The 24,742-nt window shown below is 48.0% G+C and overlaps 1 protein-coding gene across 1 annotated transcript in view; it reads left to right on the forward strand.

Annotated features, from left to right (window-relative positions):
• The first annotated feature begins 10,934 nt into the window (after positions 1-10,934).
• The window catches only part of Trim71 (tripartite motif containing 71), a 53,758-nt gene continuing 39,950 nt past the window's right edge, over positions 10,935-24,742 (forward strand). The window contains exon 1 of the mRNA XM_028767440.1: positions 10,935-13,002. Within this exon, the coding sequence (XP_028623273.1) occupies positions 12,190-13,002 (813 nt within the window). The 5' untranslated portion in view covers positions 10,935-12,189. The remainder of the gene's footprint in view (positions 13,003-24,742) is intronic.

A 24,742-nucleotide genomic window follows, 5' to 3' on the forward strand; every position in this document is an offset into this window, starting at 1 on the left:
TTTTTGGTTAATTTTGGTTTTTCGAGACAGGGTTTCTCTGTATAGCCCGGGCTGTCCTGGAACTCACTCTGTAGACCAGGCTGGCCTCGAACTCAGAAATCCGCCTGCCTCTGCCTCCCGAGTGCTGGGATTAAAGGCGTGCGCCACCACCGCCCGGCGATTTATTACTTTTGAGACGATTTATTACTTTTATTTTTTTTTATTTTTTGTTTTTGTTTTTTTTAATTTTTTTATTTTATTTATTTATTTTTTATTTTTTTATTTTTTTAATTTTTTTTTTATTTATTACTTTTATATGTATGAACATTTCACCTGGGCTGGAGAGATGGCTCAGCGGGTAAGAGCACTGACTGCTCTTCCAGAGGTCCTGAGTTCAATTCCCAGCACCCACATGGTGGCTCACAACCATCTGTAATGGGATCTGATGCCCTCTTCTGTATGTCTGAAGACAGCTACAGTGTACTTGTCATGTATATAAAATAAATAAAATCTTTAAAAATAAAAAAGAACATTTCACCTGCATGTGCACCACCTGTGTGCCTAGCACCCTAGGAAGTCAGAAGTCAGCCTCAGATGATCCCTTGGGACTGGAGTTATATAAGGTTGTTACCTACCTTTTAAGTGCTGGGATTTGAACCCAGATCCTTTGGAAGAGCCACCAGTGCTCTTATCCACTGAGCCATCTCTCCAGCCCTATTAACGTTATTTTTGTGTGTATCTGTGTGTGGACGTATGCACACAGGAGTTGTACCTTCAAATGCTAGATCCCTAGAGCTGGACTTCCAGTTCATTTTCTTTTTGCTTTGTTTTTTGTTTGTTTTTGTTTGTTTGTTTGTTTGTTTTTCAAGACAGGGTTTCTCTGTATATCCCTGGCTGTCCTGGAACTCACTCTGTAGACCAGACTGGCCTCGAACTTAGAGATCCACCTGCCTCTGCCTCCTACATGCTGGGATCAACTATGTTCAGCTCAGCGACTTACTTCTTAGCCTCTAAGTCATCTCTCAAGGCCTAATTTGGTTTTCAAAAAGGAAGGAAATCTGCCTTTTATGACAACATGGAAAAGCCTGGACGACACCAGGCTAAGTGAAGGACGCTGAGCACAGAATGACAAACAGTACATAGTCTCATGTGTGGAATCTGAAAGCCGAGCACTGGCATGCATCTGTAATTCCACTTATTCAAGAGGCTGAGGCGGGAGAATCAGAAATTTGAGGTCAGCTTGGGCTATAGAGGCAACATAATGAAAATCTATTCGTAAAAGAAAATTGTGGGGCTGGAGAGATGGCTCAGCGGTTTAGAGCACTGGTTGCTCTTCTAGAGGACCCAGGTTTGACTCCTAGTGTCACATGGCTGTTCATAATTATAACTGCAGGCTCAGGGATCAATTGCAGGCAGATCGCTGGGAGACTGAGGGCATTCTGGGCTATGTAGTGAGTTCTACATAGGAAGGAAAAAAGAAAGTTGGAGTGGTTACGCCTTTAATCCCTTCACTTGGGGGATGGACGCATATGGATCTCTGAGTCTAAGGCCAGCCTGGTCTAAAGGAAGGAAGAAAGGAAGGAAGGGAGGGCTAGAGGGAGGGAGGGAGGGAGGGAGGGAGGGAGGGAGGGAGGGAGGAAGGAAGAGAGGGAGGGAGGGAGGGAGGGAGGGAGGGAGGAAGGAAGGAAGTTGTATAGTTAGTTGAGTCTGGTAGTAGTAAAGTGTTTGCCTAGCATACAGGAAATCCTGAGTTTGATCTCCAATAATACTTAAACTAGACCATAGTGGTGCAAGCATTTGGAAGACTGAGGTAGGAGGATCAGAAGTTCAAAGCCATCCTCAGCTACACACTCAGTTTAGAGACACTGTCTCCAAAACAAGCAAATAGCCCTCTTCCCTCAAATAACAACAACAAAACAAACAAAAACCTGTCAAGCAAAACTGGACCACAGCATGAATTAACCACAAAGAAATGATTAGTTTGTCAAGGTCAGGGGCTGAGGATATCTCAGGGGCAGAGAACTTTGGCCAACCCAAGGGAGACAAAGGGTTCATCCCTCCAGGGAAGGGAGCCTTAGGTGCACTGATCAGACAGAGGCTATAGGGAAAGCTGAGGGTAGGGTGGGGCTCTATTGTTCTAATGATTGATTTATACCTAGCAAATGACTTTACATTTTAGTAACACAGAACAATTAGGAAACTGGGTTTAGTGGTTCAGACCTGTGATCCTCACTCTGGAGAGGCACAGTCAGGGGAATTGCCACACATTTCATATCAGCAAGGACTAAATAATAAGATCCTGCCAAACAGTAAGGGTTGGCAAGATGGTTCAGTGCACAAGGAAGCTTGCGGCTGAGCCTAAAGATCTGCACTCACTCCCCAGGATCTATATGGTAAGTGGAGAGTGCCAACACTCACTGACTGTCCCCTGGGCTCTTACATGTGTGCACACATGCGCATACACATACACATATAAACAGACATACAAAAAATAAATAAAAATTTAACAAATTCAGGGCTGCAGAGGCTGCTCAGTGGTTAAGAACACTCTTGCAAGGCTGGTGAGATGGCTCAGCGGTTAAGAGCACTGACTGTTCTTCCAGAGGTCCTGAGTTCAATTCCCAGCACCCACATGGTGGCTCACAACCATCTGTCGTGAGATCTGATGCCCTCTTATGGGGTGTCTGAAGACAGCTAGTATATTTACATATAATAAATAAATAAACTTTTGGGCTGGAGCAAACAGGGCTGGATCTGAGAGGGAAAAGGGAAGGAGGATAAAAAAGACCACTCTTGCAAAGGACACAAGTTCAATTCTCAGGACTCACTTGATAGTTCACAATCATTTGTAACTTCCGTTCCAGGAGATATAATGTCGTCTTCTGGTCATGGGCATCAGGCATACTTATGTAGGCAAAATATTGGTCCATCATTTTAAAATTACATTTATCTGTCTATCTATCTAAGGAGCCATCTCCAGTGCCATGCCAAATACCAGTGGATTTGTGTTACTTCTAAAATTTACTCTGATAGTCACTATAATTGGGAAAAAGTTCAAAGATACTTGCAGGGTATTATAATTCTAACAACTTTCTGGATGTTTAGTTTTGCACACTGAGATTATGAATTTAAAGAATGCTGCTCCACTGAGCTTTGATCCTGGAGATACTGCTGATAAAATTATCCATAGCTGAGGTCAGTATTTTCATCTTGGTCAAGCTTCAAGAATGGTGTATACATAGCTTGATCATGCTAGCCCTTTTTGTCCTGGGAATACTTTTATTCCTGCCCATTGTGTTAAAGCTGTCTTTAACAACATCAACATGTTGGTGGCCAAAGTACATGGCTTGAAACTGAAAATGGACCCCCAGAGTTATTAACTTAACAGGCTGGCAAGTCAAGAACGGGTAAGATTCTGTACAAAGCCTTATGAACCTAAGACAGAAGTGTATTGCTTTTGATAATGCATATTCCAGGATGGGTAAGGAAGGCATTCTTGTCAGAATGACCTAAGACAGGCTCAGTCTTGTATATAAAATAAAAAAGGGAGAGAGGTGAAGAGCTTATGGGACTGCTTGGCAGGAATCTGACATTGGCCAAGGACAAGGAAATGGGCTTCAGGCAGGAATCTGACATTAGACCATGACAAAGAAGTAAGTTCAGGCAGGAATCTAATTTTAGGCTAAAACAGGGAAGTAATTTCAGGCAGGAATCTAAATCTTAGGCTAGAACAAAGAAGTAGGCTTCAGGCATGAATATGATTTTGGGCTAAGACAAGGAAGTAGGCTTAGATATTTTGGTTATCCTGACAAGCCCTTAGAAACAGTGATCTGCGGGACTGACCACAGGACTTTGTTTATTGCCTTGTTCCTTGACTATTTGCATTTATTGTATTGCTAGTTCCTCAACCTAGAACTGACCTTAATACTTGCATGTAATTAAAATGATATAAAAGCAAATCGGGGAAAAAATAAACCTGCCTCAGCCTCAGAACTGACTGAGGCTACAATGTTGTCTAATGGTCTTTTTTCTTTTTAATCCTCACTCCTGTGCTGGAGAACCTGTTGACTGACTGGTCTGGCCTGGTCTCTCTCTCTCTCTCTCTCTCTCTCTCTCTCTCTGTCTCTCTCTCTCTCTCTCTCTCTCTGTCCCATCTATTTATTGTGCATGAACATATGGGTGCATGTACGCCACAGTGTTTGTGGCGGTCAGATAACAGCTTGTATAGAATCAGTTCTTTCCTCCCACCTTGTGGGCCTCAAACTCATGCTGTCAGGTTTAGTTGCAAGCCTCTTTACCTGCTGAGCCATCTAGGTGGCCCTCCATCATTTCATTACAGCTCACAGTTTTGTGGATTAAGAATTCAGACTGACTCTGCTGGGCTATTTATTATCAGCTTGGAGAGGTTTCTTTCGAGGTGACTTCACTCATATACCTGTCTGGACAGCCAGGAAGCTGAGTACCAGTGACTCCTCTCTGTTCCATGTAACCTCTGGGGCTCTTGGTGGCTTGTCTCCAGGGTTAGGCTGAGAAAGCTGTGCTTCACCTCTTCTTTCAAAGCAGTGCCAGTTGGCTTCTAGGGGAGGGGCTTACAGACCAGACTAGAGACAGACTGGAGGGAGAGGACTGGGTAGGGACTGTCAGACCAAGCAACTTGAGGTCCATTATTTACTTTTTTTTTTTAAAGATGTATTTATTTATTTTATTATGAGTACACTGTAGCTGTCTTCGGACACACCAGAAGAGGGCATCCAATCTCTTTATGGATGGTTGTGAGCCACCATGTGGTTGCTGGGATTTGAACTCAGGACCTCTGGAAGAGCATTCCATGCTCTTAACCGCTGAGCCATCTCTCCAGCCCCCCATTATTTACTTAAAGGGGATCCCTGAGTGGAGGGACCAGGAAAAAGACTGAAGGATGATATTTAACAGAAACTGGGAAAAATGCACACAGCTTTTCCACCATCCATTCAGATAGCATTTAGAATTGTTTTTGGTAGTGTTTATTTTGTGTGTGGTGGCCTGTGGGGAAATGTGTACTGCGGCATGCACAGGGAGGTCCTAACACAATTCACAGTAGGTTCAATCCTTCTGTATGAATCCTGGGGTTCAAATCTAGGTTGTCATACTTGGTGGCAAGCTGAGCCATCTAGCTGGGTGCCCCCTAATGATTATTTTTAAAAGTTTATTTACTGTATGGTGGTGGTGGTGGTGTATGCATTTAATCCCAGCACTCTGGAGGCAGAGGCAGGTCCCTGAATTCAACTCAATGTCAGCCTGGTCTACAGAGTGAATTCCTGGACAACCAGGGCTACACAGAGAAACCCTGTCTCAAATAAACAAAAAGCAAAAAACAAAGTGTATTTATTGAGGGATGGAGAGATGGCTCAGCAGTTATGAACACTGGCTGTTCTTCTAGGGGACTCAGGTTCAGTTCCCAGCACCCACAGAGTTGTTCACAACCACTTGTAACTGTCGTCCTGGAGGATCCACTGCCTTCTGCCCTGCACAGACACTGCACACACATGGTTCATGGGCATACAGAAGGAAGAACACCCATACATATAAAAAGACTTACAAAGACTCTATTTACTGAGCTTATACGTGCCTGGTACTATGGGAAGCTCTGTACACTTAGAAGCTTATTTAATTCTGATTGGCTATTTGTATCATTACCCTTCTGTGGACAGAAAATTGGATGTACACAGATTAAGGAATCTCTTCCAAAGTCACAGAGTAATGGAACCAAAACTGGACCCAAAACGAGAGTTCTAGATCTTTTCTGTTTCTGAGACAGAGTCTCATGTAGCTCAGGCTAGTCTTGCCCTTGCTTGTATAGCCAAGGATGACCTTGAATTTCTGATTGTTCTGCCTCCTCCTCTTCCTCCTCTTCTTCCTCCTCCTCCTCTTCTTCTTCCTCCTCCTCCAGAGAACTGGGATCTACAGTCCCATACTCAGCCTTTCCCTCCTCTCTTTTCCGGCTAGTCTGAGCAGTTGTGCTTAGGAAACCCATTTAACTACTGCAGTCAGGAGCCACTTCTGCTCAAGTCCTGGTGCCTACTCATGTGGGTCTGGACGCTCAAGGACTCAAAGAACTGTTAGCATTTTTTCCCATTGTGTTATTTTTCTTCTTTCTCTCTTTTAAGAATTTATTTCTATTTTATGTGCACTCGTGTTTCACCTGCACACATGTCTGTATGAGGATATCAGATCCCCTGGAACTGGATTGCAGACAGTTGTGAACTGCCCTGTGGTTGCTGGGAAGTGAGCCTGGATCCTGTGGAAGAAGAGTCAGCGTTCTTAACCAAGAGCCATCCTTCCTTTCTTTGATGATGGTGGGCTGGCCTCTGGAGCCATCTTCTTTCTGACACTTACCTTCTTCCCCTTTCTAGCACCTCCCCCATCTGCTGACCCTCCCTTCCCCCCCATCTGCCCTCCCCTCCCCCACCTGCCTTCCCTCCCCCATCTGCCCTCCCCTCTCCCATCTGTCATTCCCTCCCCCATTTATCCTTCCCATCTAGTTTGCTCACTTTGTTTCAGACTTAACTAGGATTTTTCGAGACAGGGTTTCTCTGTGTTGTTCTGGCTGTCCTGAAACTCGTTCTATAGACTAGGCTGGCCTCAGATTCAGAGATCTGCCTGCCTCTGCCTTCTGAGTGCTGGGATTAACCGTGTGTACTGGTCCGTTTTAAAGTAACAAACCAGAAGCCTAGGAATTAGACTAGCCACTGGATTGCTTACTTTGAATGCAGGAAAGCTTTGATTCTTAGCACATAATAAAACTAGCTAATTTCGGCCAGGTGGCAGGGCTGGCTTGTGCTTTCACTCTTCCCCCCCCTGCCCCCCAGACAGGGTAGCCCAGGTTCTCCTGGAACCTGCTCTGTAGATCAGGACAACCTCAGACTCACAGATCTGTTTACCTCTGCCCAGCAAATTTTTTTTTTTTTTTAAGAAAACAAGTAACAAAACCTCAAAACTACAACAACAAAACTAAGGTCAGTCACAGAAAGGAAAAGAAACAAACTGAAAAGTACTTAAACAATGTTTACAGGCATGTCTGCATAGTAGAAAAGTACAGGTGCCCACAGATTCATCACTACTTTCCTTTTAATAATTTATTTTTAGGGGGCTGGAGAGATGGCTCAGTGGTTAAGAGCACTGACTGCTCTTCCAGAGGTCCTGAGTTCAATTCCCAGCAACCACATGGTGGCTCACAACCATCCGTAATGAGATTGGATGCCCTCTTCTGGTGTGTCTGAAGACAGCTACAGTGTACTCATAAATAAAATAAATAAATAAATCTTTAAAAAAAATAATAATTTATTTTTATTTTAGTACACTGGTGTTCTGCCTGCATGTATGTCTATAAGGGTGTCAGACATCCTAGAATTGGAGTTAGACAGTTATGAGCTGCCATGTGGGTGCTAGGAATTGAACCCAGGCCCTCTGGAAGAACAGCCAGTGCTTTTAACCACTGAGCCATTGCCCCAGCCCCACTACTTTCGGAATATTAATTTGTTTCTGAGACAGGTTCTCACTATGTACCCATGATTGTTTTGGAATTTGGTAGATAGATCAAGCTGACCTTGAAGTCACAGAATTCTGCCTGCCTCTACTTTCTGAGTGCTCAACTAAAGTTGTGTGAAGCGGTTCCTAGACAATTTTTTTTTCCAGGATGGATGTATGCATCTAAGAATCTTGTCTTCACGTATGTATGTGTATTGTGTGTGCCTGTTCCCAAGAGAGGGAGTGGGATCCCTGGAACTGGAGATACAGAGGGTTATGAGCAGCCCTATGGGTGCTGGGAACTGAGCTTGGGTCCTCTGGAAGCTCTGCATAGCAAGTGCTTTCAACAGCTGAACCCCTTTTCACTTCCTATCTCTTAAGATTACAACAGAAGAATCCTCTATTGCCAACAGGCATGGTGACCACTGTCTCAGACACTTGGGAGGCTAAGGCGGGGTGATTATTGAGGTCAATATGAAGAAAAAGTAAGATACCACAAGAATGTCCTTCCAGTGTATACCTCTCTCTCTCTACACACACACACACACACACACACACACACACACACACACACACACAGAGTTTTCTTTTCTTTCTTTTCTGAGACAGTGTTTTTCTGTGTAGCCATGGCTTCCTGGAAATCACTTTGTAGACCAAGCTGGCCTTGAACTCAGAGATCCATCTTCCTCAAAATTCTGGGATTAAACGGGGTGTGCCACCATTGCATGGCCACCCTGCAGCTTATTTTTTTAAGACAGGGTACCACTATGCAGCCCAGGCTATACTGAGCCATTAGGTTTTGTTAACTCAGCCTCCCAAATGCTAGCATTTCAGGCTGTGCCATCATACTAAGCTTTAGCCCCTAATTTTATTGCTTTGTCTTTTGAGATATGATCTCAATTTATAGCCAAGGCTGGCCAGGAACTGACAGCAATGTTCCTGCCTTAAACTCTGTGTGCTGAGATTACAAGCAGTGAGATGTCATGTCCGACTTTTGTCCCTCATTTTTATTAATACAACTTTTAGGTGCTGTAGAGATGATTGAACAGTTAAGAGAGCTTACTACTCGGGCGGTGGTAGGCACACCTTTAATCCCAGCACTTGGGAGGCACAGACAGGCGGATTTCTGAGTTCCCGACCAGCTTGGTCTACAGAGTGAGTTTTAGGACAGCCAGGGCTACACAGAGAAACCCTGTCTTGAAAAAAAACAAAACAAAAACAAAAAAGAGAGAGAGCTTACTGCTTGTTTTACTTAGGGTTTTACTGTTGTGAACAGACACCATGAACAAGGCAACTCTTATAAAGGACAATATTTAATTGGGGCTGGCTTACAGGTTCAGAGGTTCAGTCCATAATCATCAAGGCAGGAACATGGCAGCATCCAGGAAGCCATGGTGCAGGAGGAGCTGAGAGTTCTATGTCTGAAGGCTGCTAGCAGAATACTGGTTTACAGGCAGCTAGGATGAGGGTCTTAAAGCCAATGCCCACAGTGACACACCCACTCCAACAAGGCCACACCTCCTAATAGTGCCACTCCCTGACCCAAGCATACACAAACCATCACACCACTCCACCAGAAGACTGGAGCTCAGTGCCCAGCACCCATATCAGTAGCTTGAGAGATTCCTGTAACTCCAATGTCAAGACATCTAACACCCTCTTCTGTTTCCGGTGGATACCTGTACACACACCTGTACAACGTAATAAATCTTTAAATAAATTTGCATTACACTTTACATTTATTTGTGTGATGGACTCTTGCTGCCACAGAAGATAATTTGCTTTTCTCCTTCCACCATGTGGGTCCCAGGGATGGAACTGAAATTTCAGACTTAGTAGCACATGTCTTTCCTTTGCAGAACGATCTTCTGTGCCCAAATGGTTGTTACAAAAATTTTTTTTGAGGCCTCCCCAATAATTTTATTATAAACAGAAATGAGAGTTTCTTCTGGTCCTCATTTTGACATTATAAAGTCTCCCATCTTTGTTTAGGGGAGCTCTGCTCTGTTTTGGAGGACCAATGGCTTCTTCACTTCCACGTCCTAGGAGCAGAAGATGACAGATGTTCGATGGTGTTTGACCTGTGAAGCTCTGAAAAGCAGAGGGTCTCTGGTCTTTCTTCCCATGATGCTTCAGGTCACTTGTGGGCCAGGGGAGAGCCTTCATCCCTGCAGCATCTGAGCCCTGAGGGATCTGCTTCTTCAGCAGCCTATCCAGTTGAATTGATTCATGTTTCCAGAATATTCTTTTCTGTTGCCATTGTTGTTGTTGTTTTCCATGAATAAAAAGGCAGTATCTAGAAATTGTACCCTGTCCTTATCATTACCATCCAGGAATGCTTACTCAGATTGGAAGCTAAGTCCGCTTCTAGTCTTTCTTTAAAAGAAAAAAAAATGTGTATTTTTAAAATTATGCATATCTGTGTGTGTGTGGGGGGGGCGGTGGATGCAGATGAATCCAGGTGCCCAAGGGCAGCAAGAAGTTCAGAGACACCCAAAGTGGGGTTCTGGGAATTGAACTGTCCTCTTGACAGACTGCTGAGCTACCTCTCCAGTTCTTTCACCGCTTTCTGAGAGGTCTCATGTAGCCCAGGTATTGAACATCTGAGGGTCCAGTGTCCATCTTTTTTCTAACAGTATAATTTGCAGAGTGAAATTTTATACACAGCTTGATGGCATTTGTTTATGTATTTTACTCACGCGTTAATTTGACAGAGGGTCTCACTCTGTAGTCACCCTCAGCCTCTAGCCTGCTGAATTATAATGGGTACACCACCACACCCATTTTAAATAGCATTTTAAAAAAGTTCTGAGAGTAGCCTTTCCAAGTCATTCTTCTGAGAGCCTTGAAGTTCCACCCTCAGAACCGCCTGGGGCACCACCCAGATGGCCGCGGGGACGTCAGTGGGTCGCCTTCTCTTAACAGCTGCCTGGGCTCCCATTAAAACTGAGAGCAACCGGCCCCTTGGACGATCAGAATTCAGATTCGTTTAGTTCCATGCATCCAATTTCACAAGTGTGCGATGCTTCGAGGTCGGTCTCAGCTTTGTAGAGTCCTAGAGAAATGTAAAGGAAAGGGAAGAGAAAAAAAGGGGGTGGGGGGTAGTGTTGAGGGGGGGAACCCTAGCTCTCCGGGGCAGTGACCATCAACCTCCAAGAGGCAAGGTTTCAGAATTAAAGTCTTTTTTTCCTTTCTTTCTTTTTTTCTTTTTTTTAAATAAACGGAAGAGTCGCTCTGCGTTCCTCGCCCAGGAGGTTCCAAAGGTCGTCACACTGAGGCCTGGGGGGCGATCGTCTCCCCCGCGGCCGGAGCGGGGGAGGAGGGTGGTGGGAGGAGGGGAGGCGCACACAAAAGCGGGCCGGGCCAAGAGGGCTAATGTTTCCTGTTTGCCTGGAACCCCCTCCCCGGCCTCCCCTCCCCCACCTCTGCCAGCACTCGGGCGGAAGTGAGTTTGCTCCTTTGGAGATTAAAAGGATTCCGAATTCCGATCAGTCCCAATAACCCGCGTTCCGAGAGGCGGCAAAGCGGAGAAAGAAGGGGGACACGCGCACGCTCACAGCCCCTCGTTCGGGGGAGTTGTGCAAAATAAAGCCCAAAGCAACCCAGGAGACCAGGGCATCGGGAGAGCCTGAGCCCGGTAGGCGCAGCGCAGCCGGGGCCACCCGCATCCCCGCTCGGCGACTCGTTCATAGGAGGATGACGCAGGCGGGAGCCGCGGGCGGCGTTGGCCACGCGGCACCCGAAGTGGCCGCGCGGGTCCCTCGCGTACTCCTCTGATTCCACCAAGCCCGGGCGGGAGACTCGGTTCCCGAGGCTCCGGGATTGAAGGGGGGACCCAAGCGAGGGTGAAATGGCCCGATGACAAAGGAAATGTGATCTCCTTCGCTGCCCAGGTTTCGGAGAGGACGGCCGTGAGGAGGAGGGGCGCGCGGCGCGCGCGGAACGCGGATAACATTGCACGACGGCCCCGCGCGGAGCGGGCGGCGGGTACATCCAATATCTTCCCGCCGATGAATAATTCAGGGCGGCCCGCGGGGACCTGCGGCCCCGCGCCGCGGAGCGCCTGAGGCCGGAGAAGGGTCGGAGCGCGCGCTAGAGAGAGAGCTAGGAGGCCGGGGGACACACGGGCGCCGGGCCGCGTGGGGCGCGCGTGCGTGTGAGCGCATAGAGACCGCGGCCCGGCCGGGCTGCGCACAGACGCGGACTGTGTGGGGCGCGCGTGCGTACTTGGCACGCGTGCTTCCGCGGGCCGGGGGCCCCCGCACGAGGTGCAGCTGCGCGCCCGAGCCGACCGCGCCGCGGGGGAGTTTGCGCCTCGGCCGCCACGCAGGAGCTCCTGCCGCCGCGTCATGCGGCGGGGCGGCCGGCGGCGCGCGCGGGGACTCGGACTGCTGCGACTCCGGGACGTTTTCCCCTCCCTCCTGGAGACTCAATCCATTTAGCCGGAGGGCAAAAAGGGAAAAAAAAAACCAGGCAACACAAGCAAGACTCGTCGGGACCAAATTGTTTTGCGCCTCGGGGACCGGATTCCACGGCGGACTTTGAGACTTGTGCGGGCGCTCGCTTGCTGCGGTATAACAGTGCAATCCCGCCCTGCCGAGGTGGCTCAGTGGTCGCCTCCACCGCGTCCTGGATGCGCTCTGCTGAGTGAGCCGCGCGCCCTCTTCTTCGCCGCACGCCCTCTGCTCTCCGGCCCGCCTGCAAATGGCTTCGTTCCCCGAGACCGACTTCCAGATCTGCCTGCTGTGCAAGGAGATGTGCGGCTCGCCCGCACCGCTCTCCTCCAGCTCGTCCGCCTCGTCGTCGTCCTCGCAGACGTCCACGTCGTCGGCGGGCGGCGGCGGCCCCGGTGCGGCGCCGCGGCGCCTACACGTCCTGCCTTGCCTGCACGCCTTCTGCCGGCCGTGTCTCGAGGCGCACCGGTTGCCGGCTCCCGGCGGCGCCGGCCCTGCCGAGGCGCTGAAGCTGCGCTGCCCCGTGTGTGATCAGAAGGTGGTCTTGGCCGAGGCGGCCGGCATGGACGCGCTGCCGTCGTCCGCCTTCCTGCTCAGCAACCTGCTGGACGCCGTGGTGGCCACCGCCGACGAGCCGCCGCCCAAGAACGGGCGCGCGGGCGGCGGCCCCGGGGGCGCGGGCGGCCACAGCAACCACCGGCACCACGCGCACCACCCGGTCCAGCGCGCCGCCGCTCCGGCGCCGCAGCCGCCGCCCGGCCCGGCCGCCTCCCCCGGGTCGCTGTTGCTGCGCCGGCCGCACGGCTGTAGCTCCTGCGACGAGGGCAACGCCGCCTCGTCGCGCTGTCTCGACTGCCAGGAACACCTGTGCGACAACTGTGTCCGCGCGCACCAGCGCGTTCGCCTCACCAAGGACCATTACATCGAGCGCGGCCCGCCGGGGCCTGCGGCCGCCTCGGCGGCACAGCAGCTGGGGCTCGGGCCGCCCTTTGCTGGTGCGCCCTTCTCTATCCTCTCGGTGTTCCCGGAGCGCCTCGGCTTCTGCCAGCACCACGACGACGAGGTGAGTGCGCGTGGGGCGCGGGCGAGGGGAAAGGGACTTTTTTGGTGGATTTGTATCATCTCCATCCCCCCAAGTTTCTCGGAGAACCAGGACTTGACGACTGTTTCCTTCTCTGTGCATGTCCGAAGAGTCCCAAAAGTCGAGATTCCCTCCTTTTTTGTTTCATTTCGTTTCCTTTCAGTGGTGAGGTTCGAACCCAGGGCTTATGCTACTCAAGTCTACCCCGGATTCTCCGCCTCCCTCTTTTTTTTTTTTTTTCTCTCATTTTTTACTTATTTGTACACGAGGGTGTAGGTCAGGAGGTAATTTTCAGGAGTCGCCTCTCCACCCACTAGAACCCGGGGACCCAAGTCAGGTCTTTCAGGCTTTACGGCAAATGCCTCTTAATAAGTCATCTCTCCAGCCAAACTTCATTTATTAATATTTTTTCTCCTGTGCGATAAAATGTGCAGTGAGTTTATCTTGTTAGGCACGAGTGGTGAGGAGTTAAAGTATGTTTGTGGAGTCGTGGACTTCTTTTGTGTGGGCCCGCCAGAGGCCGCCCAACGTGCAGAGAGGGCTCTGGGGTGGGGAAGGGATGATTGCAGTGCAGGGTGGCTTCCCACGTGCGAGCTTGGCCGGACGACTTGATTTTTTTGTTGTCAGTTGCACAGGTTGGCATTTACCGTGTTGTCTGCAAGGATGTTGGTAAGGGGCCTTGACTGTGACATTTTACTAAGCAAGGAACCCCGTAATAAGTCCTTATTTTTGCTTCTACAGTTGTTTTACACACTATGTAAAGCATGTTCTGGTCGGTGAGTACCCACGTGCAGTGACCATGTGGCCTCCTGGGGGCCCTTGAGAGAGATAGAGGCCAGATTGGGACCACCGCAGTTGGGTCTCTGGCGCTGTTCCCAAGCCGGCCCCATCTCCTATCCCGCGGGGACCCTGTAGCCACCCTGCATCGTCATCCACAGGCGCTCAGTCTGCTTGCCTTGGAAAAACGCGGAGCCTCCTGCAGCTCGAAATGGGGGGGTGAGGTCTGAGTATCTGAGGGCAGCAGTGCAGCCCTCGGACCTGATTACTCCTTTGGGCATTATTTTTATTTTGGTATTGGACCACCTTCGGTTCCCGCGATCCCCACTGGAAGCTTGAGGGGAGAGGCTAGGCGGGACCACCCTTAGTCTTGATGGGTTAGGTAACCTTGCCTCGATCTGCATGTAAATCTGAGACCCTGTGCGATTTGCAGTGGAATTCCTGTCGTTTAAGGACAGCGGGGGGGTGGGGGGACAAACACAATCCCGCGTGGCTTAGCGTGGGATTGCCGGCACCGCCGCAGCGGGGTCCACATTCTAACGCGTTATTTGGGGAGGAGGGTGGAGTTATCCTCTGTCGTCCTTAAATTGACTGAGATTGGAAAAAAAATAATTTTAATGCTAAGAGAGTAAGCTTTCTTAAAAAGGTTTCTTTTGAAGTGAAGTCGATGACTCACTTCGGTTTTCAGACCAGGGTTGACTTCTGATTTCTCGTATTTGTGGTTGGATGTTTCTAGTATGTTCTTTCATTACTTTTAGAAAATCCCCTGAGCAGGAAAATAGAGCCAATTTACTTGATCCTAATCTTAGGATCAAATTCGAGGACCAGGCAGGGCAGAGCCCCCTGAAACCTGAATTGTTTCCCTCCACTGGGGAGAGGAAGTATTGAAGTGTCATCTTTTTTTGTTTGTTTGTTTCGTTTTGTTAATTTTTAGTCAAAGATGCTTCAATCGGCTGTAGGTGTTTGGTAAGGCTGATTTGAGAAGGACTAACTCCCTGCCTATTTATTTTGAGATAGGGTCTTGTCTTTTTAGCCTAGGCTGGTTTGGAACTATGTAGCCCAGGTTGGTTGGTCTCTGATGCAGTCAGTCATCTCTTCTCCCAACTTCCCAAATGCTGAGATTACAGATGTGAGCCACCATGATTGGCTTTACCTCAAAACAACACAAAACATTTTGGAGTAAGCAGATAGAATGAGTCTCTTGACGGCTTCTTCGTGTGAGTGCTTTCCTCTCCGCCTCCTATCACCTGTTCTCTGGCTCAGTTTTCTTCTGATTTCCTGTCATAAATACATACCTACGTTGGGGGTCTGAGACCATGTGGCTCTGTGGTTTTCCTTCCCAGCTTCACGGAGGTGGTCTTCTCTGCACACCTTTGAAGCCCCCCTTTATCCCTACAGAGGCCACCTTGAGGGAAAACCAGGCTTTTCCCTCCTCAGGGGATAGAGGCTCCTTTCCCATCCGTTTCTCTGCAAATGACACAGTTTCATTATTTCCCATGTCTGGTTTATCCACTGTAAATTATCGAAGCATTTGAACCACGTGGGAGAGGTGCTTTCAAACCTGGGCCGAACCCCAGATGTCTTTAAAGTCCCTTTCGGCGGCATGTGTGGTCAGGAAAGGTTAAGATTGGGGTCTATTGAAGGGAACCTCAGGTTTGCTGAGTGAGTTTTCTCAGCTTTTCATGAAAGCAAGACGCTTGGAGATTGTCAAGACTCTTGAAGGTGACAGAAAGGTACTTTGGATAAAAAGACCCACACGCCTCCTTTTCCCTCTGATGGAACTGATCTTTATTCTCCTGACTGGGAAAGAGTACCTGAGTCTCCTCTGTGTGTGTGTGTGTGTGTGTGTGTGTGTGTGTGTGTGATTGATAGGTGGGCTGCTGTCTTCACTTTGGGGGTGTGTGATAGATGGACCCCTGTCTTAGCTGTGGTACACAGAGCATCTCCCCTGAGTTCCACTGTGCCATCCTGTGTTTAAAATATATGACCGTGTTAAGTTAATCTCTCAACAGGACGAAATGATTTGGGGTGTCTTTCCTTTTGGAGGACTGACGGTGATGTGGCTGGAGTCCCTTGGTTGTCACCCAACTTCTCAGAGAAAAATGCAGTCTCTCCCTTGGGGAGATGACCTATCTTAGGTATCCCCCAAACCTCCAATTTGGAAACTGAGGCAAGATGTCTGAATATTCAATTGGTTTAAGTAAAAGTTACAAGGACTTTAAAACCCAGAAGAAGCCCGACAATTGGGTTATACCTGTAATCCCAGGATGAGTCAGGAGCATGGCTATGACTCTGAGGCAAACCTGGTCTACAAAGTGAGAGCTTATTTCAAAAGACTAAAAAATAAATAACAAATAAATAAAAAGTAGGCATTTAGGTTTCAGTCAAAGGGAGACATGCTCGCTTGGGCTTTTGCCTAGTTTTGTGCCTAGAGAGTCACTGTGTACACTCAAGAAGAGGGAGAAGAAAGTTTTCTGATTCTAGGGACAGGTCCTCATGACCACATGTGAAAAGCTCAAAGCTTCTGAGATTTTTCCCGTTTTCTGAGGTGTGTCACTGAGCTGGCTGCTACCACAGCCTACTGGGGACTCTTTCATCCCCCCCTCTTCCCAGTGGCAACCTAGGATGTGAGCCTTTTGCGACTTTGGAAGCCATATTGGGAAGGAAATCGGTATGCGTTGAGTGTCCCAGGGCTTGGTTCAAATGGCAGGACTCTTGGGGACCTGAAGGACAGGTAGGTGGTGCTGTATGACATGGCTTCCGGCTGTAGGGGAGGCCTCCCTGGGATTTGGCGGAAAAGGATTTTGAAATTTTGGATGGAAGGTGGGGTGAAGGTCCTGATGAGAGGGGTTCATTCTGCCTGAAGCTGGGTTCTGGAAAGATCTAGAATTCAAAACTGACATCTCAGAATATGGAGTCCTGCTGGGACTGACTTTCCCCCAGAATCCTGATCTGGCTCCAGGGTTCCCATCCTTTTGAACAAGGTAATTTGCTGCCTAAAATAATAATTGGTAAAGTTAGTTGTCTGAGTTTCTGTCTCTGATCTTAGAGTGAGCATCATCATGCCTGTATTCTGTATTGCTGCTGGTTTGTTGTTGTTGTTGCATTGAAGCTGCTTTTGACATGCAGGGACTCAGTGTCTGTATCAGTCTCTTAAAATTGTGTATTTTTGTGTGACTTACAAAATCTATGCAGGATGGTTTTAAAACCATAGGATTTTGTTTCTCATATGGGAAGATCAGAGTATTTTCTCAATACCCCCTCCCCCTGTTTTGTTTTTTAAGTCCAGATCTTCCTCCATATACCATACTGGTCTTCCCTCTTCCTGATTCTCTGTCTCTGCAGGCCAAAGGGTGCTGGATTACAGGAACACCATCCAGATAGACCAAAAAATACTACCCTTTCCTCATCCTACTGTTTCTGGTGGTCCTATTTATGGTAAACTTTGAATTTCTACCAAAAAAAAAAAAAAAACAAAAACAAAAAACAAAAAAACCCCGGGATTTAAATAGGAATCTCATTGATGGGAGAGAGATGGAGGTCCCAGGTCACACACAGTGCTCGAATCTCATTTGTGGGCCACAGAACTAAACTTTGAGTTCCTCGTATGTGATTACAGAGGCTGGTGCCTGTAGTTCAGCAAGAAAATACTTTCCATGAATGTAAAAACATGGCGGACACTTGCTGACTGTTAAACTTTGTCGATTGTTACCTGGGATAGTCATTGAAGTGCATAGAGCAGGCTTTCATTAGGACTAGTTTGGCCAGTCCATTCGTGCTGATAAAGCTGCCTCTGGACACAGGAAGAGGCCATAAACTGGAATAAACGGAGGCTATGGTATCTTCCCCGTGTGGGGACTCTTCTGCGTATGCTTCTGAAATTATCTCAAGGAGGGGAGGAAAAATCTGGAAATTGCGTAGACTTGATGGTTGTTTATAAAATTTGGTTTTCAGTGTTTGGATTATGTATTTTGGATATCAGTGAAGATATTTTAGGGGGGAGAGGAAACTTACAGACTTCGCTTTCCTTTATCAAGAACATTTTTCTTAAATTGTATCTGGAATAGGAGAATCTTGAAAGCGTTTGGAGACTAATGAAATTGCTCACCCTAGCCCCTGTGGTCCCTTTATTTTAGTCAGATAGATGCTATCTTTTTAGGAGAGAGTCCCAGCCCTTCATTCAGTAGTCTTGGGTTTGTTAAAACCCACCCCTTAAAATGGCTGCAAGTTTCTCCTGAATGCCTGAGCCTAGCCTTTTGTCTTTTAAAACACAACTTGATCGAGTGTGTGTGTCTCCTTGTAGGAGCGGCTAATGTGGGGCTTTTTTTAAGTTTGCCTGGGTGGAAGGTGTGTTGTTTTAATTTATTCGAGGTTTTGATTTGTTCCTCCCCATCCTTCGGTTTTGCTATAGTAGGCCCCAGCTGGCTTCAAACTCAGCTTTCCTGCCTCAGCCTCCCCAGTGGTGAGAGGGGACTCACTTTTTCAGGGCCACCTTGGTTGAGCTGTGCAGTTCTAAAGTTTAATCCCCTCTGGCGGCTGAGTCACGTGGTTCGCTCGCCCTCATTGTTTCTCCATCCAGTTCCAAACACAGGTCAAGGTTTATTGGAGTTGGGTTCATTCTTAGCAAACAGTGGTGGAAGATCATTGAGACGAATTTTACCCTCAACCTATAACACAAAGATGGCGTCCCAGGGGCTGTTTCACCATCTCTGTTTTGAAAGACCGCAAGAGAAGGATAGGGTCTAGAGTTACGGTTGCCATCGACGCAGCCTGATGAAGACCCTCCACAGCCTTTCTGATTGGTTCCCTCAGCTTTCAGTTTTTTCATCATCCCGCCCACCTGAGACCGGCTTGCTCTTCCTTGTGTATCCGTGGTGTGTGTGTGAGCGCGCACGTGCGCGTGTCTGTCTGTCTGTCTGTCTGTCTGTGTTTTCCACTGTGAAAGAGTGTGTTCTTAATCACCTTCTACTTTCATCTTTGAGACCCAGGCCTCTCAGGGAGCCTGGCTAGTCAGAAGTCCTGCCTGGAACCCAGGTCCTCAAGAATGACCAGAAGCAAGGTACCCCCTACCAGCAGTCTTCCAAGCCCATTTATTTGGTTTGAAACCAAATGAGTTGACTGGCTCTCGGATTAGGGGGGCCGTAGGCAAGGTGCTAGTTTATTTGCATCTGAAAGTGACTTAGCTTCCCTTCCTTGGGTTCAAACTTGGAAACAGGACTTGTTCACTACTGGTGTAGAGAGTCCAGAATAGGGAGAATGAACAGTTGCCTGGGGCTCTCCTTCACTGGAGCCCACTGAGTATTTTTGAGCTCTATATTAGGTTGCTAGTAGACTACTTGTTTTTTTCTTCCTTAAAATTTCTCAGGATTAGTTTTAACTGATGCTCAGGTCAGCCCGACCTATTGGTGTCCCCTCTCCCAGCAGCGATCCCAGCTTAATTATCATACTGACCCCCACCTCCAAATCTTGCTAGTTCTGTAACTCAGATGGCTCTGGAGGAGGTGGCCTCTGAGCCTGTCTGTTCTCTGTTAAAAGTTGATCGGGCGGTTTTGTCACCAATTAGTTCGTTCTGTTAATTCTGAGTGGGTATTGTTTTATTTATTTATTTATTTATTTTTGTGGTTTTGCTTTTTTTGAGATAGAGTCTCACTATATGTAGCTCTTTGGCTGATTTGAAACTCAGATCCTCCTGCCTCTGCCTTGAGTGCTGGAATGAAAGGTGTGCACTACCAGGCTCAAACCCTGTAATCTTTTTTTAAATTAGTTTTATGTGTGAGAGTACTTTGCCTGTGTGTATGTCCCTGTACCACAACATGTTCTTCAGGCTGGTGGGGGTTAGAGGAGGATGTCTGGCTGTGAGCGACCACGTGATACTGAGAGGGGTCCCTTGGAAGAGCTGAACCATCTCTCCAGCACCTCCTGTTGATTTTTGGTGACAGTCATTTCTCTGTAAGCATTTTCTTGGGATAGCTTGCGACCTTGGTAACAGTTTGAAGCAGAGATGACAAGAAGGAAATAGACTCAGGAGAGGGCCTTGTGGCTTTGCCTCCCTGTGTGTGTCTTGGATTTTGAAGCATTGGCGAGAAGCCCTAAGATGGGACAGTGATGGCTCAAACCTTTACTCAATCCCAACTCTCCAGAGGCAGAAACAGGCAGATCTCTTGAGTTCAAGAAGAGTCTGGTCAACAGAGCCAGTTTCAGGACAGCCAGGGCTACACAAAGAAACCTCCATCTTGGGGACCCCCCCCAAAAAAAAGGAAGTTTCGCATTGCCAGCTCCATTCTATAGCTAGTTAATTATGGGATGTCTGATGAGTTGCTTTCTGGCCATAACCATTTGCAGAGGTGAAAAAAAAAAGTTTTCTCTGGCAGATGGCTCATTCCTTAAGTTCTGTGCCTGGCACCCACCCCTGCAGCACACAACTGCCTCTGTGTGTGTCCACCCTTGTGTGTACATACACATAATTAAAAAAAAATAAGTTTTTCATCCAGGTATGGTGGCTCATGGACCAACCAGCTCCCCTGCAGCCCCTTTTAGTCTGAAGGCTGCGACAGGTTAGCCTGAGGCTCAGACTGCAGACTGCACCCAGATTCTGTACAAGTAAACCCCGGTTGTTCTGTCTTTACCTTTGGGCTTGGAAACCAAGGCCTCCTGTGAGCCACAGAGCACCTCTCCCTTGAGCCGTACCGCCACATTTTAACACCTGCAGTTTGATTCTGTGCCCTCTGGGATCCATGCCAACGGGAGGGAGATAGTGTTGATTTAGAATCCATCCTTGGCTTCTAGCCAATGTCTTTCCCAATGTATGCATAAGTGTGGGGTAACACGGTCAGGTATAGTAAAGATAAGTAATGCATTATTTTGTGTGTGTGTGTGTGTGTGTGTGCGCGCGCGCGTAATGTGTGTGGTGCACAGCGGAGGTCAGAGGACAACTTTACAGATGGAGTCCATTCCGTCTGCATGCCTTCAGATGGGGTCTCACTGTGTAATCCTTGCTGGCCTGGAACTTGCTGTGTAGAGCAGGCTGGTCTCAGTGAGATCCACCTACCTCTGCCTTCAGAGTGCTAGGATTACAAACTGGTTTCCTCTACCTTTATTGGCCTACTCATTCAGCCTTTTCTTGATGTAAGACATCGGTAGCCCAGGATAGCCTCACGCTCAGACATTGTGTCGGGGATTACAGTTGTGGTCCACGCCTCCTAGGTCCTGCTGGTGCTCCTTGTAAAACAATATTTTGTAGTTAGTTGTACCTGCTGCTGAGGCAGGGGGATTAAAAGTTCCCAGGCCATCCTAGGTTATTGCTTGCAAGACTTGCTTTTGGGGCAAAAGTTTCTGGTTGATGACTAAAGTGATACACTGAAGGGCTTTGGGTGGCTCCTTAGTCACACAGCCTGTGGCTGGAGAGGAAAGGGAGTAGGTCAGGAAGTCTCAGCCTTCTCAGTGGTCTGTTACTGAAATCCGAGTGCTAAGGATCATGGTAGCACCGGACAGGTCAGCTGGGTGGGTGAGGGGCTGAAAGTCTTGGAGAAGGGGGGAGGGGGTTAGATGTTGGCCTGACTCCACCTGCTGTGGGTGGAGTCTAGGAAGTGTGTTGGGATGGGGAGCTTCACCCCCTTTTTAACCCCTCAGGAAGGTATGAAGTTCCTCTTCCTGGAGCCTGGTGGACTATTTCAATGTATCAGCTAGGAAACTGTAATTCCGGTACCTAGGAGGCAGAGGCAAGAGAAATAAATTCAAGCCCAAGCCAAAGCTACATAGGGAAGACCCTGCCTAGACAGGATCAGTCAGATGGCCAAATTGGTCAAGTCTATGTCTGCCAAGCGTGAAGACTTGACCTCAGTGCCTAGGATCCCACACGGCAAGAGGGGAAAACTTAACCCCTTGCTGGCTATCTGGTTTGTCAGGCCATGGGTGCAAATAGAAGCAAACGGTGGACAGCAGCTTCCCACCCAGGTAGAAAGGTGTGGATTCCATTGAGTGGTCTTTACGTGGGTTCCTGTGGGCCATGGCTACGTGGCTACTCAGTTTGTGCTGAGTGCCACAGCTACTGGACCACAAGCCATTGCTGGTGAGACATGGTAAAGCATCTGTTGATTAGGGGAAGTCGAGTTTGTTTGTTTTAAAGATTTACTTATGTGAATACACTGTTGCTGTCTTCAGACACAACAGAAGAGGGCATCAGAACCCATTACAGATGGCTGTGAGCCACCATGTGGTTGCTGGGAATTGAACTCAGGACCTCTGGAAGAGCAGTCAGTGCTCTTTAACCTCTGAGCCATTTCTCCAGCCCGGAAGTCCAGTTTTTATTTCTTTGTAGACCAGGCTGGCCTAGAACTCAGCAAGCACAGAAGCCTGTCCCCACATTCTACTTCGGTATGGTGGCTCAGCGCTTGCGGGACCAAGCGTTTGGCATGATGACTCAAGCCTGTAATCTCATCAAGAGACTAGAATGTTCTCCTGGCCCATGCACATGGAACCAGCACACTCAGGCCAGGGTCGGGACTCCTCAGGCTCAGCGGCCTCGACCTCTTAACCCACTCACCTGTGAGCCTTTCTGATGACGTCATTGTGTTTGTTGATCATCCTTGCCTGATTGAAGGAAGGCTGAAACATGAGTCCTGAGGTTTGTCGGTGCTGTGTGGGTGGCTGCCCGGGAAGACAGCATGGAGTGTACAGCATTTGGTACTGCGTGTGGTTACAGATGAAAACTCAGTGCTGGTTTCAGGAAGGCACCTCAGCTTGGCACCTCTATCCCTTCTTCTGTCACTCGTGTCTTTGAATGCCTCTTCTGGCATCTGTTCTTCTAGAGAAGTGACTAATGGCTGCCCAGGGACTCTTATTTGGATGGTTTCCTTCATATAGATTTAGGCATATTTTGGCAACACCTGCTCTCTGTAAAAACTGGACTAGTCCCTCAGGTGTGGTGCCTCAGGCCTTTACTCCCACCCAGCCCTTGGGAGGCAGGGGTAGGTAGATCTCACCTGGTCTACATAGTAAGTTCCAGGACAGCCAGAGCTACATAGTGAGACCCTGTCTTCTAAAACAACAAAAGCAAACTACTCACTGTTCTCCAGCCTCTGGATCTTTTCTCTAGGATGCTGTGAGAGGGAGTTTCAGGCGCAGATGGTTACCTCCCTGTGAAGTGGGGAGGACTTAGTGGAGTCAGTTTTTCAGTCTTTTAAAAAAATTTAAAAGCATGTATTGTTATTTTTTTAGAGTTTATGGGTATTTTGCTTGCATGTATGTTGGCAGCGCATGCATGACTGGCACTCACAGAATTCAGAGGAGGACTGGAGTCACAGACGCTTGTGAGCTGCCACCTGGGTGCTGGGGAGCAGTCTGAAGAAGAGCTCCTGCTTTAACTGCTTGTCATTATTTTCAGCCCCTTATTATTTTTTTAAAAAATATTTGCCGGGCAGTGGTGGCACACGCCTTTAATCCCAGCACTTGGGAGGCAGAGACAGGTGGATTTCTGAGTTCGAGGCCAGCCTGGTCTGTAGAGTGAGTTCCAGGACAGCCAGGGCTACACAGAGAAACCCTGTCTTGAAAAAAAAAATTATTATTATTTATGTGAGTACACTGTAGTTGTCTTCAGACACAGCAGAAGAGGGCATCAGATCCCATTACAGATGGTTGTGAGCCACCATGTGATTGCTGGGAATTGAACTGAGGACCTCTGGAAGATCAGTCAGTGCTCCTAACCGCTAAGCCATCTCTCCAGCTCCCTTAGCCCCCTTATTTTTAACTTTATGTATGAGTATGTCTGTAGTACAGTGTTTGTGCTCACACAGAGGGCACAGGAGCCCCTTGACCAGACGCTAAGCTGCTTGGCATTAGTAGTATATGTTCTTGGTTTTCTTTTCTTTTTTTTTGAGACAGGGTTTCTCTGTGTAACAGCCCTGGCTGTCCTGGAACTCTTTGTAGACCAGGCTGGTTTCACAGAGAGAGCTCCGTCTGCTTCTGCCTCCCAAGTGCTGAGATTAAAGGTGTTCACCACTATGCCTGCTGCTCTTAGTGTTTCTATTGCTGTAATAAACACCATGCCCAAAGCCCACCGAGAGGAACGGGTTTATTCCACTCACAGTACATGGAACCATTTCTCCAGCTCCCAGCATGCATTCTTTGACTGAGGTGATACACTGGACTTTGTGCATCGGTTTTTGTGGTGGGTCTTGTTTTTGTCTTGAGGCTTACTCTACTCCAGCTGGTCTAGAACTTGCTCTGTTATGTAACCCAGGATAGCCTCATACTTAAGCAAAGTTTCAGCCTCCTAGGCAGGAGTCACTACACTGCTTTCTACTTTATTTTAATGTATTTATTCCTGTTGGTATAGGATCATTGTGAATGTGTGGTGTCGGCTTGTTCATATAAGCAAACAACTACATTAAGAGTACCCCTTTCCCACACTCCTACCTCCCCTTTCCCACACTTCCTCTACAGCCCTTTATTTTCATATCGTACATATATTTTTCTTCATATTTTGACAGTATTAAGATGATTATTTTATATTCGTGAATGTTTCAGCTGCATGTATGTCTGTGCATTGCATGCATGCAGTGTCTGCTGAGGCAGAAGAGCTAGGTTGTGAGCCACCACCGTGTGGGAGCTGGGAACCGGAACCTGGGTCCTTTTAACCTTGAATCCATCTCACTGGCGTAGTACAGGGAGGGGTGATGCATACATTGAGTGTTCCGAATTCTCTCCTTCCTTCCCTCCTTTCCTCCCACATTAGCATCTTACTGTCACCCAGGTTGGCCTTGAATTCGTGGGGGCTGGGTTTTTCTGCTAATTATTTAGGGGTGACTGGAGAAGCCAAGCACAGTGTTTGGATTTATGATGCTCATCTCTTCAGGGACTCTGCTCTTCGGCCCATAGAGCTTGTTTGTTTGCAGGCTGCAGTATGAAACCAGCTCTCTCCACCAGACCCTTCACTGTCTGCTCTGTG

Source organism: Grammomys surdaster, unplaced genomic scaffold, assembly GCF_004785775.1.
Source record: "Grammomys surdaster isolate TR1022 unplaced genomic scaffold, NIH_TR_1.0 172, whole genome shotgun sequence".
NCBI classification, from domain to species: domain Eukaryota; kingdom Metazoa; phylum Chordata; class Mammalia; order Rodentia; family Muridae; genus Grammomys; species Grammomys surdaster.